This window comes from Rhinoraja longicauda, chromosome 18 (assembly GCF_053455715.1).
Source record: "Rhinoraja longicauda isolate Sanriku21f chromosome 18, sRhiLon1.1, whole genome shotgun sequence".
NCBI lineage: Eukaryota > Metazoa > Chordata > Chondrichthyes > Rajiformes > Arhynchobatidae > Rhinoraja > Rhinoraja longicauda.
In genome coordinates, this window is record NC_135970.1 from 40,041,739 (window position 1) to 40,055,429 (window position 13,691).

General features: G+C 43.6%; 2 protein-coding genes across 7 annotated transcripts in view; both read left to right on the forward strand.

Moving 5' to 3' along the window:
- The window catches only part of LOC144602432 (cryptochrome-2-like), a 31,634-nt gene extending 25,081 nt beyond the window's left edge, over positions 1–6,553 (forward strand). For 3 of the 5 annotated variants that reach the window (XM_078415548.1, XM_078415551.1, XM_078415552.1), the window contains one exon: positions 2,572–2,772. In XM_078415548.1, the coding sequence (XP_078271674.1) occupies positions 2,572–2,759 (188 nt within the window). In that variant the 3' untranslated portion in view covers positions 2,760–2,772. Of the gene's footprint in view, positions 1–2,571; positions 2,773–3,901 lie in introns of those variants that run through there. The other 2 variants (XM_078415549.1, XM_078415550.1) reach the window with 2 other exon arrangements.
- A 4,215-nt stretch (positions 6,554–10,768) lies between these two features.
- cstf3 (cleavage stimulation factor, 3' pre-RNA, subunit 3) overlaps positions 10,769–13,691 on the forward strand; it is an 80,858-nt gene continuing 77,935 nt past the window's right edge. For both annotated transcript variants that reach the window (XM_078414870.1, XM_078414872.1), the window contains exon 1: positions 10,769–11,026. In XM_078414870.1, coding sequence (XP_078270996.1) covers positions 11,000–11,026 — 27 coding nt within the window. In that variant the 5' untranslated portion in view covers positions 10,769–10,999. The remainder of the gene's footprint in view (positions 11,027–13,691) is intronic.

Sequence of the window (13,691 nt, forward strand, 5' to 3'; positions counted from 1 at the left end):
TCCCTTGATTCCACTAGCCCCTAGAGCTCTATCTAACTCTCTCTTAAATCCACCCAGTGATTTGGCCTCCACTGCCCTCTGCAGCAGAGAATTCCACAAATTCATAACTCTCTGGGTGAAAAAGTTCCTTCTCACCTCAGTTTTAAATGGCCTCCCCTTTATTCTAAGACTGTGTGGCCCCTGGTTCTGGACTCGCCCAACATTGGGAACATTTTTCCTGCATCTAGCTTGTCCAGTCCTTTTATCATTTTATATGTCTCTATAAGATCCCCTCTCATCCTTCTAAACTCCAGTGAATCCTCTCATCCTTCTAAACTCCAGTGAATCCTCTCATCCTTCTAAACTCCAGTGAATCCTCTCATCCTTCTAAACTCCAGTGAATCCGCTCATCCTGCTAAACTCCAGTGAATCCGCTCATCCTGCTATACTCCAGTGAATCCGCTCATCCTGCTAAACTCCAGTGCACAGAACAGTACAACACAGGCTCAGCCCCTTCAGCCCACTTGATGCCATGTTAAACACATCACTCCCCGTTCCCTGCATATCCATGTGCCGATCTAAAACCCTCTCAAACTCCACTATCATATCTGCCTTCACCATCACCGCTGGCAATACATTCCAAGCTGGCACCACTCTCTATAAAGAAACATCTCCATTAAACTGCCTCTCCCCCTTAAACCCATGTCCTCCTAGTCCTCGACACGTCTACCCTTGGAAAAGGTACTGATTGCCTATCCGATCTATGCTTCTCATAACTTTATACACTTCTATCAGCTTTCTCCACAGTATCTGACATTCCAGCGAAAACAATCCACGTTTGTCCAACCTCGATTTACTACCACTTATACCTTCTAATCCAGGCAGCATTCTGGTAAACTACAAGCCTCCAAATCCTTACTATAATGGGGTGGGCAGGTGGTGCTCATTGAGTGGTGTTGCAGACTTAGGAAGCTAATCGCCACACGCCTCTTTCAAACGTTCTAACATAAACTTGTATGTGCAAATCTTAAAATAGGAAGAAATACTGTTGGGCAACATGTTGGACAAAATGTTAAATGAAGCTTAACTTAAGAATGGGAAGTAATTTTTTTAATTTAAAACACACATGCAAACACTCTGGAAAACAAACATCACATAATAAGCACACACTACAACCTACGTTCCAACATCCCACCCTTCTCAGGGCTGAGAGAGATCCATACGAAACCTGCTCCATAGTCATGCTCCTTCCATCAAAGGTAGATGTGTGCAAATTGGTTGTGCGTTGTGTTTAACTACGATTATAGACAATAGGTGCAGGAGTAGGCCATTCGGCCCTTTGAGCCAGCACCACCATTCAATGTGATCATCGCTGATCATTATAGCCAGTTCAACATGTCCATGTGCAAAGTGCTTCATTTTCACTAATACTAAAGTGCTTTGGAACACTCTGAAAGCACCAGTCCTATCCCTATAGAAATGATATTCCCACGGTCTATATCATTAGCAACTTACCCGGCTTGGCAACCACAGCATGCTGAGATGTGAAGAAGATCAAAATCAAACAAAAAATTCTCATCTGAGAGGTCTAATTTACCAACCTAATTTGTTTCTTGAAGAATTAATGGCATATTTACACTGCAGCTAATCTGCTTAAAGTCACCATCTGGATTAATGTTTCCAGTTGAGTTGCACCATGTTATATAATTTAGCTATGATTGGAATCCCAATGCTTTACAAAAGCTACGGACATAGACAGACCACCTGCCCTTCAGAGTAACAGGTACATGTTCATGAAGTGAGCAGATTACCAAAAGATTTCAATCATTTTGAGCAGTTCTTTTCCAAAACAAATTTGCTCCAAATGATTCCCGCATTCTTAATCCATTTGATTCCCGCTGGTATATATACTCCCTAAATCTTGGCTTAATAGTCTGATGGATTTGTAGAGTGTTGTGGCAGTCCCTGGTGGTGAGCCACGCGTGGTGCGAACCCTCGGCTCGGTGGGGGGGGGGCACGGAACTTGGAATGGGGAGGAGTGGCAGTCGGTAGTGGAGTTCCAGGAGGAGTTGAACTGGTTGGGGGTTTGGGGAGCTGTGTGGTGCTTGAGGAATAAAGAAAACGTTGCTTGACACTCGTGTCCCGCTTCAGTGTTCTCATATTCATTCAGTATAGGACTATCTGCTCAAGACTTTACTGCAGAGTTGAGTGAGTGAAAATTTCGGTACTTATTCTGCAGCTGCTGTTTTAACTTAAAACACAGCAAAGCAAAAATCACAGTGCAAGACATCATTTTTCCATAATGGGATACTTATTTAATAGTTAAATCCACCTTAACAAATGATGAAATATTTTTTCACAAAATGCTGGAGTAACTCAGCAGGTCAGGCAGCATCTCGGGAGAGTTGGAATGGGTGACGTTTCGGGTCGAGACCCTTCTTCAGACGAATTTCAGATGAAATATTTTTGCCGTGTTGAAAATAATGAATGTGCAACTTTGCCATGTTTAGTGTTTGCAAGTATTTTATTAAGATGTCTGTACTTTCTTCTAACTCTCCACTTGCCCTGCTTATGAATACAATTTTCCTCTAGGTTCTTGCTCAGCGAATATCGACAAGACTCCTACTGTATTTGGAAAACGAGGCAAGCCAGAAAATGCTGAAAATAGAGATGAAATCACACAAATAAAGATCCCTCGACTGCAAGGTCCTGAGGATGTTAGCAGGATTAAGGCAGGGTCCGTGGCAAGTGAAGCTGTTAAATTTTCAACAAAACAGTAGGAAAATGTCTTGTGAAAAAGTACAATTTTTTTTTAATTCTTAGGAACTACCCCCAATTTCCTTACCTCATTCACCCAGAATAATGTTTATTTTAGTTTTGGTTTTTTTTCTGCTGTGACCATCAGCAGCAAAGCCAGCGTTTACTGTCCATCCATGATTGAACCCGAGAAGTGATGGCAAGCTGCCTTCCTGAACTGCAGCAGTACCTCTGGTAAAGATACTTCTACTGGGGTAGATTTAGATCCTGCAACAATGAAGGATTGACAGTATTATTCCCAAATCAGTCTGGAGAGTGACTCGGAGGAGCAGCTCCAGACGATGGTGTTCCTTGTGCCTGCTGCCTTCATCCATCTGGGTGGTAGAAGCTGCAGGTTTGGAAGATGTTGTCACAGTAGCCTGGGTGAGTAACTGAAGTGCATTTTGTAGATGGTACACACAGCAACCACTGTAGTGGAAGGAGCAAACATTTTGGGGCCGGATGCGATATTATTTAGTGGGCTACTTTATCCCAGATGGTAATAAAAACACATGGCATGTCAGGAACATCTGTGGAGAGGAAAGCTGTTATGTTTCAGGTCCAGGATGCATCAGAGCTGGTAAAGAGAGAAAACGAGTTAGTTTTAGATATCAGAGAAGGTGGTAAGAGAGTTTTATGAAACAAAGGGAATACATCTGTTTGGGCGAGACCAGATCTTCCAACCTATCTCATTGTGGTCCGTACTCTTCATTTTTTTCTTTTATCTGCATTTATCTGCATTTTCTCTGTAACGCTATATTCTGCACTCTACTTATTTTTTTCTTTTTTGCACTACCTATTGTACTTGTGTATGGAATAATTGGATGAATATGTGTATGACCTACTTGGATACCATGCAAAACGAAGTGTGTCACGGTATCTCGACATAAGTGGAAATAATAAATGAATACCGAAACAGTTAAAGAGCAGTTACGGTCCGATAACGCTTCTTTGTATGTGCCATGTATTCTAATAGTAAGGATGTAAACATGTCAGAAGCCACAAAAGCTTTACATTTCCTTTTCCCCCTTGTTAAAAGGGTGAGATGTTGAGCAAACTTGTGCTTGTGTAGATGTGACGTTTTTGGGTAGTTTGACTAATTTTCCAATTTTGTACCAACTGTTAGATGACTGAAGACTGACGGAGCATCCATCTGTGCAATCCCAAACTCTTCAACTTCGTCTTCAGATCGATCACTGCACGCGAGGTGGCTTGCTTAGTTTGAAATTGCTGCAAACCTATGGACACCATTTTTTATAACAAAACTATTCATCTGTATCCTCTGGTATACAGTACTGTTGCAAACCGGTCATAGAAAGTCGCAACAGATGTTCAAACTGATACGCTAGGTTAAAATCACCTTGACTGCTTCAGGCTAGGCAGGAGAAATATTCACCCATACTCCTCCTGTTATGCCTTTCATTAAAGCCCTACAAGAAAGTTCATAGCCTGTATTTTGAAGTCTATATGGTTGAATAAACTAGTCATTCTCAACTTGGAGATGGGTGGAGGGAAACCAAAGTTTACAGCGAGTCCCTGAAGTTTTAATAATTCTGAGGTAGTTTAATTAGAAAGTTCACAATCAAAGTATAATAGAGACACAATTTGCTATCCAGGCACACCAGCTGTGAGGGTGCTGCCAATTCGTAGGAATCCATGGAATAGAAAAGCTTCCTTAAAGGAAGGATCTGTGGCACAGTAAGATGGTTCAAGGGTGGGAACGTGAGAAAGTGGGGATTTCAGTCTTAAAGTTTGGAAATAACTTGAATAGAATGTTGATAATTAACTCAGTCACCAGGAAAAAATGGAAGTAGGTGGGCAGGATTGTCAGGGTGAGGGCGAGGATGTGGGGAAGTGTTGTAGCAAGCATCACTAGAATTGCAGCCAGTATAACAACAAACAACAACTGAAGCTGGTTGGAAAGAATCTGGCAATGCAGCCAATGCAAAATAACAGTATATGAAATAAAAAAGCAATTTGATCTCAATTAAATAGTTAAGATATCAATTTTCCTCTTGAGTGTGAAGGTTACGGACTCGAGCTTCACTCCAGTAAATTAAGAGCATCACACAGATTGACATTTCCAAAGCAATTCTGAGTGTTAGAGATTCCATAATTAGTCAGAGCATGTAAACAGGTTCTTCTGCCTAACTCTTCCATGCCGACCAAGATGCAAATCTTGTCCAAATGTGTTTTAACTGTAATTGTACCCACCTCTAATGCTTCTTTTGGCAGAACATTCCATATACCCACCACCCTCAGTGTGGAAATCTTTCTCCTCTCTCCATAAACCTATACTCTCTCGTTTTGACTTCCATTCCCTGGGAAAAATACAGTGATTATCTACGTTATCTCTGCCCCTTATGATTTTATAAGCTTTTATCAGGTCACCCTGCAGCCTCCTTAATTCAGAGAAAAACAGAACCAGCCTATCCAGTCTCTCTGTATAACTCAAGCCCTCCAATACCAACAACATACCTGTTAATCTTTTCTACATCTCTCTAGCTTAATCACATTCTTCCTATGAAATGGTGGCCAGACTGCGCACAATACACCTGAGTGGTGTATCATCAACATCTTGTGCAGCTGTAACAAGACATCCCAATTCTTGTATTCAATACTCTAAATTCAATGAAGCTTGCCGAATGCCTACTCACTATCCTGTCTCCAGGTGTCACCACTTTTAGGGAATTAAGTACTTGCACTCCTTGGTCTCTCTATTCTACAATGCTCCCCAGGGCCCTGCCATTCATACGTAGGTCTAGATCGGGTTTAACTTCCCAAAGTACACTTGTCTGAGTTAAGTCCCATCTGCCATTCATTCCTTTGCCAACTTTCCCAGTTGGTCTAGATTCTGTGGTAAACGTAGACAACCTTCTTCACTGTCCACTATACCACCAATTTTGGTAACATTTTCTTCTCCCCTTAACCTATGCCTTCTAGTTCTTGATTCCCCCAAACTTGGAAAAAGACCATGTGCATTTGCCTCATCTATTCTACTCTTGATCGTGTACACCTCTATACGATCACGTTTATCCTCTTTCTAGTTACCATTTTGCTCTATAACATATTTGTACGTATTCAAATAAGATATTATACCGGAGGTTTGTAGAAAATTCATTAGAGGAATTCTCTATGTAACCAATGTTTATCCTCAAACCGAAATATTAACAACCAATTGCCTACCGATGATTACATTGTCGTGTGGGATCTTGCAGCACATGTAGGCAAATTGGGCTGGACCATCAACCTGTTCCAGGACAGTGATTATATTTCAAATTTATTTCTAGCTGTAAAATGTTTTAGGGTTGTGAATGAGTTTTCTCACGCCAATGCTATTCATAAATTCATTTTGTTAAAATTATTTTTAAATGGAGATCATGAAAGCAATATAGCCACTTCTGGCCCTTTTTGTCAATGGAAAAGTAGATGAAAGAAATCAGGATCGCAGAGTACTCATGATCTTATTCTTGAGGCTATAATTGGATATTACAAGCCCTTAAGAAAAAGAACAAGGTCATCAAGTCTGTTAACTTCTAGCAGATTAATTTCCATTGTATTTTGTTCTATTTATACTTGGGGTAAAACACAACATGATATTATATTGAAACAAGGAACTGCAGATGCTGGTTTAACGAAAGCAACCTGCTGGAGTAACTCAGCAGGTCAGGCAGCATCTCGGGAAAACATGGATATGTTTCAAGTTGGGGCCCTTATTATAACTTTTGGGTATAGATGATTATAATTTATATAAAACACTTGATGTACCAAAACAATGTAATTATCTGACTTTTGTATAAAGTAAAAATGTTGTCAAATGTATAATAAAAATTCTTACTATAAACCGTTTTTGGATTATTATATGTAAGAATAAAAAAGAATTCTCACAGGTGTGGCAGAGAACCACAAGACCTTAGTGTTGGAGGTGCAAATATCTGCAAAGCTCAAATAATGTAAAGGATCTTATCTTATATCATAGATTGATTGAGTTTGTTCTGTTTTATTATTATACATTAATGACATCTTCTTGATATTGCTGTGAAACCATCAATTAAAGATAAAATAATGTTGCTCTACAACTCCATGTGGCATCCATAGTTGTCAAATGGAACAGTATAAGTAGCCTGCCCTGAAGTAACATATAATAGCCAAAGGGAGAAATACATTTATGGGTGCAATTACATCCAGCGGATTGTGTTAATTCCCTCTCCAATTCTTAGCCTGAATTAAGGTGACATTTCAATGCACAATTCTGGTTCATTGCCTAATCAATCTACAGACCAATCCAGAAAATGCAGGTATGCTACCCATTATATTTTGCGACTGCCGGAAGGCATATACTTAAAAATACTGGTTTAGAAAAAGTATATGTTAACAATAAAGAGCCTAATCTTATTGCAGAATTTTGACTCATTATATCGAGGATGTAATGTATAAATAATAATGGATTAAGGGTTGAAAGCATTCTGAAGCCTCTACGAAAAATCCAAGCAGATTAAAAACAAGAGCATCCATTTTAAAGTGAGATTAAGAAATTTTAAAAGGGATTGAGGAGTTTTTCCACAGAGTATTTGCTATCTGGAATGTGCTGCTGGAAAGGTGGTGGAATCAGAATCCACCACATTTCAGAGGTAATCAGACAGACGCTCATAGAGGAAAGCCACAGAAGGATACAGTCCCAGGGGAGCGTGGGAAAGCAAATGTTATTCGTGCGAATGGACAAAATGGTTAACATGGACAGGAAGGAACTGCAGATGCTGGTTTACACCAAAGATAGACACAAAATGCTGGCGTAACTCAGCGGGTCAGGCAGTGTCTCTGGAGAAAAGGAGTAGGTGACATTTCAGATTGAGACCCTTCTGACCTTTGCTACGTCCTCCTTGGCCAATGCGATTTCCTGGTTGCCATATACTTTAACTCCCCTTCCAGTGCCCATACTGACCTTTCTGTCCTGGGCCTCCTCCATTATCAGTGAGGCCAAACACAGGTAGGAGGAACTGCACCTCATATTTTGCTTGGGAAGCTTACAACCCAGTGGTATGAATATTGATTTCTCTAAATTCAAGTAACCCTTGCATCCCTTCTCTTCCTCCATCCCTCCCCAATCCTAGTCTTCGTACTAGTTTCACTGTTGTCCTGTTGACAGCATTGTGGACCCCACCTTTCCTTGATCATCGTTACGTTTGGCATATCTTTCACTCGTTTGTTCTATGTACCTTCTATATCTCGTTTCCCTCTCCCCTGAAGGGTCTCGACCTGAAACATCACCTATTCCTTTTCTTCAGAGATGCTGCCTGACCCACTGTGTTACTCCAGCTTTCTGTGTCTAAACACAGTTGTTCATAATTGAGATTAGTGTTGTGTAATGTTCAAGAACCTGTTGTTGGGAAGAAACTAGTTTTGAACCTGGTTGAAGTGCTCCACAGGGAGAACAGGCAATGTAGCCAGGCTTGGTCTTTATTTGCAGCAGTGTACAGTTGTCGTTTGAAAAAAATGGCGGTAATGTAGATGTAGATGTGATTTTAAGTAACTTATATAACGATTTGTAGGAACGGCAAAAGCAGGAGGTATCACAAAATGCTGGAGTAACTCAGCGGGTCAGGCAGCATCTCTGGGGAGAAGGAATGGGTGACGTTTCGGGTCGAGACCCTTCTTCAGACAAAAAGCTGGAGTAACTTAGTGGCTCATTGTTCTGTCTGGGACATAATAAAACACTTGACTTTTGAAGTGTCAGTAATGTAGACATGATTTTAAGTAGCACAAATAACAATGGAGCATGTAGGAAGGAACGGGAAATGCTGGTTTATTCGGTAGACACAAAATATTGCAGTAATAGCATCTCCAGATAGTTTAAGAAAATAACTGCAGATGCTGGTACAAATCGAAGGTATTTATTCACAAAATGTTGGAGTAACTCAGCAGGTCAGGCAGCATCTCAGGAGAGAAGGAATGGGTGACGTTTCGGGTCGAGACCCTTCTTCAGACTGATCTCCAGATAGTTAGTTGGTTTAGTTTATTGTCACATGTGCCGTGAAAAGCGTGCTAACCAGTCAGCAGAAAGACAATGCATGATTACAATCGAGGCATTTACAGTGTGTAGATAGTATACATGATAAGGGAATAACGTTTAGTGCAAGGTAAATCCAGCAAAATCCGATCAAGGATAGTCCCAGGGTCACCAAAGAGGTAGATAGTAGTTCAGCACTGCTCTCTGGTTGTTGTGGTGACGTTTGTCTGAAGAAGGTTCTCGAGCTGAAGGGTCGCCCATTCCCTCTCTCCAGGCATGCTGCCCGTCTCACCGAGTTACTCGCAGCATTTTAGACAATAGACAATTGGTGCAGGAGTAGGCCATTCGGCCCTTCAAGCCAGCGCCACCATTTAATGTGATCATGGCTGACCATTCTCAATCAGTACCCCGTTCCTGCCTTCTCCCCATACCCCCTGACTCCGCTATCCTTAAGAGCTCTATCTAGCTCTCTCTTGAAAGCATTCAGAGAACTGGCCTCCACTGCCTTCTGAGGCAGAGAATTCCACAGACTCTCCGACTGAATTACAACTCTCCGACTGAAAACGTTTTTCCTCATCTCAGTTCTAAATGGCCTACCCCTTATTCTTAAACTGTGGCCCCCTGGTTCTGGACTCCCCCAACATTGGGAACATGTTTCCTGCCTCTAACGTGTCCAACCCCTGCATTACTGAAATAAAATCTTGGCTTCAATCAAACTTCCTCAAACTCAATTGCAACAAATCTGAAATCATCATCATTGGTCCAAAAATGCTCACCAAATCCACCCAAAACTTCATCCTCAACATTGATGGTCTCCCAGTATCCACCTCACCTCACATCCGGAATCTTGGAATCATCCTTGATCAAACCCTCTCCTTCGACAAACACATCAAACACATCACAAAGACAGCCTTCTTCCACCTCAAAAACATTGCCCGTCTCCGTCCATCCCTCTCCTCCACAGCTGCAGAAACCCTCATCCACGCCTTCATCACCTCCCGTCTGGACTACTGCAACAGCCTCCTCTATGGCGCACCCTCAAAAATCATCAATAAACTTCAATACATTCAAAACTCCGCTGCCCGTCTACTCACACACACCTCGATCCGTGACCATATCACCCCCGTCCTTTATAAACTCCACTGGCTCCCCATCCCCCAGAGAATCCAGTACAAAATCCTCCTCATAACCTACAAAGCCCTCCATAACCTGGCCCCATCCTACCTGACCGACCTCCTCCACAGGCACACTCCCACCTGCACCCTCCGCTCTGCCGCTGCCAATCTCCTATCCCCCCACATCCGGACTAAACTCAGATCCTGGGGGGACAGGGCTTTCTCCATCGCTGCTCCCACCCTATGGAACTCACTACCCCAAACCGTTAGAGACTCCCCCACACTCACCACATTCAAAACATCGCTGAAGTCTCACCTGTTCAGTACTGCCTTCAACCACTGAAGGTCACCTCACCTACTGTCTCCTTTCTCTGTTCATTTATTTATTTACTTATTTATCTATTTATTAATTTCCCTATGTTCTCAAAATCTCTGTAAAGCGTCTTTGAGTATATGAAAAGCGCTATATAAATAAAATATTATTATTATTATTATACGTTTCGATAAGATCCCCTCTCATCCTTCTAAATCCCAGTGTGTACGTTTTGTGTGTAAATAACGAGTGAGCTCAGCAGCAACACATCCAGTCCACAGGGAGGGTGGGAAGGAGAGAGAGAGAGAGAGACACAGGGAGGGACAGGGAAAGAGAGAGAGGGGAGGGGGGAGAGAGAGAGGGGGGGGGGGAGAGAGGGAGGGGGAGAGAGAGAGAGGGGGAGGGGGAGGGAGAGGGGGGGAGAGTGAGAGAGGGGGAGGGAGAGGGGGGGGGGGGAGAGTGAGAGGGGGAAGGGGAGGGAGAGAGGGAGGAGCGGCTGTGCGCGCCAACCGCGCTGCTTCCGGTGAACTATCGTCCGTCCGCCAGCCGCCATTTTGTGAGCAACGCGGTGCGGGCGGAGGCTGCGGCGGAGAGGGGGGCGGGTAGGAGCACCACGGACAGGGGGCTTCTAGCCGGGCGCCAGCTCCAGCTCTGCACTAAAACCCCTGCCACATTTAACATCCGTTCATTCATTTGTATTGTGCGGTTTTTTTTTTTAAAAGACACATACATTTTAACACCCCCCTCCCCCCCCCCCACAAAAAAAATCCCCACACACAACCACCATCCATGTCGGGCGAGGTGAACACGGAGCAGGTAGGTCGGATTTAGTTGGCGTTGTCGGTGGGGAATGGGGGGGGGGTCGGAAGCTGCGGCTGGCAAAAAAAAAAAAAAAGATTTAAAAAAATACCGGTCGCGGTGAGTTTGGGGGGGTTGTATTTAAACTTTTAAAATGTGAAAGAAGTGTGTGTTTTTTTTATTGTATTGGTGGTGTTTGTTGTCGCAGTGACCGGGCCGTGCTGCTGCTGCTGCTGCTGGCAGCGCCAAGATGGCGGGCGAGGTCGGTTCCAACGTATATTTTTGTTCAAAAGGGAACGTGGCCGCATTAAGGCAAGCTGTGTGTGCGCTGCTGGTAGAGAGAGGCTGCAGTCAGACTCACAGCACCAGGGAGGGACCCGGCTTCCACCCTGACCTTGCCTTGGTCGCGCTGCTGTCTTGTCTGTGAAGTTTGCACGTTGTCACCGTGACCGCGTGGGGTTTCCTTCTCGCCTGTCTCGCTGAGTTACTCCAGCATTTTGTGCCTATCTTCGGTGTAAACCAGCATCTACAGTTCCTCCCTACACATTTCTTTACCCCCCCCCGAGTGCTCCAGGTTCCTCCCGCATCCCAAATACACGCGGGTTTGTTGGATAAATGTCCCCATCATTGGGCTGGTAGTGGCCTCGGTGGGCCGAAGGGCCACGTTACAACTTTTCGTCGAAGATTGAGGTTGGAGGAGGTGCAGGTGAACCTCTGTCTCACCTGGAAAGACTGTTTGGGTCCTTGGATGGAGTTGAGGGGGGGGGGGTAAAGGGACAGGTTGTGGTTTGGGTAGGAAGAGACGTTACAACTTTCAATCAATTCAATTGGGCGTAAAGGGCCGTTTTCAATGCAATATTCACTCTATTTTGGGTTTCTGGCGCTCTTCCACTCACCCTCTCCCACTTTAATCCAGATGCAAAATAAACCAATTGGAATATAATAGAGGTGGAGTTTTGAGTGTGTAGATTCTCTTCTAATCGCCCTAATGGGGGTAGAAATCGTACCTAACAGTGCCCAGGTCGAGATCTTTGTTACTCTTGAGATGTAGCTTTTTTCCATAGGCAAACACCAGCCTGGCTGGACTCTTGCCTCGTGACCCATTTGAGGATTGTTTGTTAAATATGGGGTGATTCATAAGGCAGAAAGAACAAGGATTTATTATTGCCGTTCCAAACCATTGTTGGGGAAAAGAGGTTCCACAAACATCTTTCCACCAAACATCTTAGCAGTGATAGTTTAAATTTAGGTGTTGAATTTTTGGTCACCAAGTTTCAAGAATTGAGGTTTGAGGAGTGTGTAGAAAATAATTCTGGAGGCGAGGTGATTTGGGGTATCATGAGGATGTGGATACATTTAAAAAAAAAATTAGTCCTGAAAACTGGCGGATTAGAGTTGACAATAGGTGCAGGAGTAGGCCATTCAGCCCTTCGAACCAGCACCGCCATTCAATGCGATCATGGCTGATCACTCTCAATCAGTACCCCGTCCCTGCCTTCTCCCCATTCCCCCTCACTCCGCTATCCTTAAGAGCTCTATCCAGCTCTCTCTTGAAAGCATCCAACGAACTGGCCTCCACTGCCTTCTGAGGCTGAGAATTCCACACCTTCACCACTCTCTGACTGAAAAAGTTCTTCCTCATCTCCGGGGCAAGAAACTGCACATGCTGGAATCTTGAGCAAAAATTCTTGAAAAACTCAGTGGGTTAGGCTACATCTATGGAGAAAATGAACAGATGATGTTTTGGGTTGGGCTCTTCGGACTGATGGGGCAATGGGGAGAAAGCTGGAAAAGAGGTGGGGGTGGAACAAAGCATCACGGGTGATAGGGGATACAGGTACGTGATTACTAAATGGGTGGAGAGGTGGAGCTGCTGACGCGGCCTCTTTTACATTGAACACTGCCCGCAAGGCCTGCTGGAGCTTCAAGTTGCTAACCATTTTCATGCTCCTTCCTGTTCCTGTACCGACCTTTCTGTCCTTTGCCAGAGTGAATTTGCACATGAACTGAAAGATCATCACCTCATCACCATTGCCGTGATCACAGTGAATGGCGGTGCTAGCTCGAAGGGTCAAATGGCCTCCTGCACCTATTTTCTGTTTCTACCTCGTATTATGCATGGGTAGCTTCTGATTCAACCATGTGAACATTGAATTTCTAATTACAAGTAATACCCCCTTACTTCACCCTGCCTCTCTTCCCCCAGTGCACATTTCTCCTACTGCCCTAGTCACCCTCATCCTTTCCCCTCTGTATGCTCACCTCTCATCCCAGAGTCCAAGATATCCTTTTTATTACTCTCCTCCCACATACCCATCTATCTATATCCTTCTCTGTGGCTTTTCATTCCATTCCTCATCTGACACCCTTTTGTCACCTTTTCACTCTGGCCTATAGCACTTATTCCATCCTATCAAACATCCTAAGTATAAAAGTCCTAGTCATTCTTCTCCATTACACTCTCCAAGGTTTGTCAATGGGAAGAGATTGCTAATGGACATAGAAAAAGTTTCAAAGTCATGCTTGAAACCTCGTGAAACTGTGATATCGCCATTGACGTTAGAGGCAGGAAACATGTTCCCAATGTTGGGGGGAGTCCAGAACCAGGGGCCACAGTTTAAAAATAAGGGGTAGGCCATTTAGAATGGAGATGAGGAAAAACTATTTCAGTCAGAGTTGTAAA